Source organism: Protopterus annectens, chromosome 15.part0, assembly GCF_019279795.1.
Source record: "Protopterus annectens isolate FY-2018-M chromosome 15.part0, PAN1.0, whole genome shotgun sequence".
Taxonomy (NCBI): Eukaryota; Metazoa; Chordata; order Ceratodontiformes; family Protopteridae; genus Protopterus; species Protopterus annectens.
The window spans coordinates 650,532,708-650,536,491 of NC_056749.1; the positions used below are offsets into that span (position 1 = coordinate 650,532,708).

Here is a 3,784-nt window from a genome sequence, read left to right on the forward strand (position 1 = left end):
TCAAAAAATAGATCATGCGGAAAAAAAGGAAAGAAAAAATGGAGGATGAGACATTTGCCTGTAACATGTTGCAAAATACAGTCTCACTCGTGAGTTTTACTTTTTTTTAAATCCACAGCTTTGCTTAACTTGACTATAAAATACGCAAAAAAGCTTGCAAACAATGAAGTTTCAAATAACTACAAACTTTACAATGAAGTTTCAAATAACTACAAACTTTGCAAATGGTTTATTGATAACAGTCTAACACTCAAAACATGCCATTACATGTATCCACATTTACAGCTGGCAAATATTTAGCAAAAAATATTTATTAACAAAAATATATCAATTTTGATAAGGTTTATTAAATCCAGACATGATGTGATGCTACCCCTGCATAAATTGTTACTACTTATCATTCCAAATATGCCTGATACCGTACAAATACTGTATGTTTTCATGGGCAAGCTAAAAAACAAAAAAAACACCTATCCAATGGGCAGCATAACTATCATGCTATTATTGAACATTGCAATTTTTCTCTTGTAGAACAATTAGATCAAATTTTGGCTTCCTATTTAGCAAGAAACAAAATGGGAGAAATGCTATGCTAGTTCACGTATGCAAAACATTTGAATGTAAGAGTGATGCAATATATTTTACTACACAAACATAAGTTTTATAATACAACTACTCAACCTGTCAGACTAACAAAGAGCCTTTTTTTAAGGCATTAAGACAAAGAACTTTTGTGACTGTGACAGCTTAAGTAGCTTTACTGTAAAATATATGTTGCTCTAGTAAAACATATTACAGCACCTCTGTGCTTCAAAAGTTAGCACTGTATTACCTTAAGAAAAAGTAACAGCCATCTGAAAAAAAAATAACATTAGCTGTTACTAATGACATCATTTTAGTTTTGCAAAATAGTACCTACAAACAGCTCCAGGTCTTTGGAAGATAAACTTGTATACAGGCTACACCAAAGTGATTTTAGGGAAAAGTGGAAGCCAATTAAAAAAGTTGTCATACTAATTGATCAGATGCAATGCTTCTGATTTCACTCCAGTTCTCACAAGGAACTTAGAGTTATTTTGTTTTATATCATAGTGACTGGGCTAGTTTGAAATGCTGAAACAACCTCATATAAAATGTCAGCGTCCCATCTCAATCACACTGAAACCAGCAACAGGTGGAGACATTGGTTTCAACTTTTTATGGTTCTTTTCTGGTGCAGCCAGTCTGCTATGCGGTACCATGGCAAAAAACTTAAATCTTTCTCCCATTTTTTCAGGATTCATCAACATGTCATAAGCATTAATTAGTTGTTGGTAAGTAGAAGGGTTATTGGCATTATTTAAAAGCACCTGCAGTCGGACATCTATACACATATTCCGCAAAAACTCCTGCTGTGTGATTGGGCCAAGACATTTTACTTTGCCTGCTGTCACACTCTGCAAATAGCTAAAATCAACATCAGCTGTCAGATCTGCTGTTCCTGGTTCTTTCAGCACATCGTGGAGTTTATGACCACGAAAGCCTCGAAAGGTGTCACCCTTTATTCCATCATGGCCATAATCTGCAACTAACAGAGCACCTCCATGAGAAGAAATTCGGTCAGTCACTGTCTCAATGATTAGACCTGCATCAGGAGAAACCTCTACATGCATTCGTTCTTCCCCAGTCTTAATTAAGGTTTCTGAACTCAAAGTGGCAAATGGTGCCAAAACGAATCGCAGCTCATTAGATAGCTGGGGGTTAACATCAACTAGAATTTCTCTCCATCCCTGTTCAGTTTTTTGAAATTTATGTATAGGCAAAGCATCAAAGAATTCATTTGCCAAGTAAAAAGCACAGCCTCTTGGCACATCTTGTAGACTCCTATACCAACAAATGGAAAGACCCGTTTGGGTGAACCCCTGTTTATAAGCGTTTTCATCCAGTATCCTTCCAGTCTTTTCTACAGTCAGGTTCTCTGCCTGAATCTCAGCAAGTTTAGGACTCACCTCCACCAGATGGACTGAAATTTGAGACTTAGTCAAAATGGAATTCAGCTGACTAAATACCCTCAAAACATCACTCATTAGAGAGCCCCTTCCAGGTCCAAGTTCCACAATTTGAAAATCCTTTGGTTTTCCTGCAGACATCCATTCACTGATGCACCATACTCCTACCAACTCTCCAAACACTTGACTAATCTCTGGAGAAGTGACAAAATCACCTTCAGTCCCCAACATGTTCTTACCTACATAGTATCCCATAACAGGGTTTGTCAAGACCTCCCGCATATATTCTGCCACTGTGATGGGCCCGGTGGCTTTTATTTTGGTTAAGAGGTGTTTCATTATTGAGGTACAAATGTCACGATTTTTAGAATTTTGTTCTGAGCTTGTGCTTGAATAACAAGACATCACTGGACCATAAAATCCACGGACACTCAAGAAGTATTTTATTCGAGAAACTGCAAAACAAAATCCCCTACAATGCTGCATTCTCCAAAACATGCTCATAACATCAAGATGAAACCAAACGCCAGACGATATCCAAACACACTAAACTCACATATACCATAATCCCTAACTACACTTCTACGATAACGTTTAACCTTTAACCCAAACGAACTCTAGCCTTACGGCTGATATTAATGACGTGAAACGCACTGAGTTGTACCCGTTGTTAGGGTGGAGAATGGTGCTTTTATTTTTTGTCTGTCTTTTTCAGTTTTGTATTTCAACTATTGGGACAGGATCAGAAAAGTATGTTTAACTAGATTTGTATTCTGAATTCGACAGCAGGTACGATGTAGTTAGCAAAGAAAATACGAGGTAATAGTTGTCATGTTACAGTAAGGTGGATAACGAGCATGTTGTGGTGAGCCAGAAGTAATTGATGTACTGTAACGGTAACTAAAATGTTTATATTTTATCGTATTGAAAGAGTGAGGATCGCGTCAGCGTATTTTTAATTTTATTTGTAGAATTATTTATGTACTTAAAACATGCCTACATGCAGTCCGCGGTTATAGAGCCTATTGCATTTGGCTGCAAATGCTATGTAGTTAGTGTATGTCAGGGCATTATAGTGTGACAGTTGAACATTTTCCTCCTTAAAAAGTTTTATTTTCACCGCATATATGGCTCAATATGCGTTTTCCTTTCTGGGAGTCATTGAAGTGTGGTACCCCACCCCCAAGATGTGTAGTTGTAGACCCTACCAACACACTGTGCAACATGACTACAGTGCGCATCCACTGTCTGTCAAACCTGTCGACATTGTACATGTATTACTCCCATACTACACTCCTGGGATTAAACAAAACAAACTTCATTTACTTTATTAAACACTGAATAAATACTACATTAAGACATTTGCATTTTAAATAAAGCCAAGGCAACCGAGCTTTAATTACTACACTTCTACGTATAAAACAAAACGCAGCTAGTGTCTAAAGTTTTTTGACAACAATTTAACATTAGTTTGAACAGCATTTAATGTAAATGCACTTGTTAAAAGAATATGTTTACTTTCTGCAACATATATACTGTACTTTTAACCAGACTTGCCATTGTCTGAGACCATTGCATATTTGTATCTGGCAAATCGTTGAGTAGAAATAAGAAAATAACAGGCACTTAAATTATGGAATTTATATTCTCTAGAAAATGGATGGTAATGCAAAAATTGTTAACTTTGTACGAGCAATATTTTTTTTTATGGAAAATCATAAAGGATTAAAATCACTAAATAATGAAGGACAGCTCTGTTACAAACTTTGTCCTTCACAAGCCTATGCATTCTATTG

At 36.3% G+C, this 3,784-nt stretch overlaps 1 protein-coding gene across 1 annotated transcript; it reads right to left on the bottom strand.

Annotated features, from left to right (window-relative positions):
• Positions 1–214: 214 nt before the first annotated feature.
• NDUFAF7 (NADH:ubiquinone oxidoreductase complex assembly factor 7) lies at positions 215–2,588 on the bottom strand. Its single transcript, XM_044057488.1, has one exon. It carries the CDS (start codon positions 2,490–2,492, stop codon positions 1,137–1,139), a length of 1,356 nt encoding a protein of 451 aa, XP_043913423.1. The 5' UTR covers positions 2,493–2,588; the 3' UTR covers positions 215–1,136.
• Positions 2,589–3,784: the final 1,196 nt, after the last annotated feature.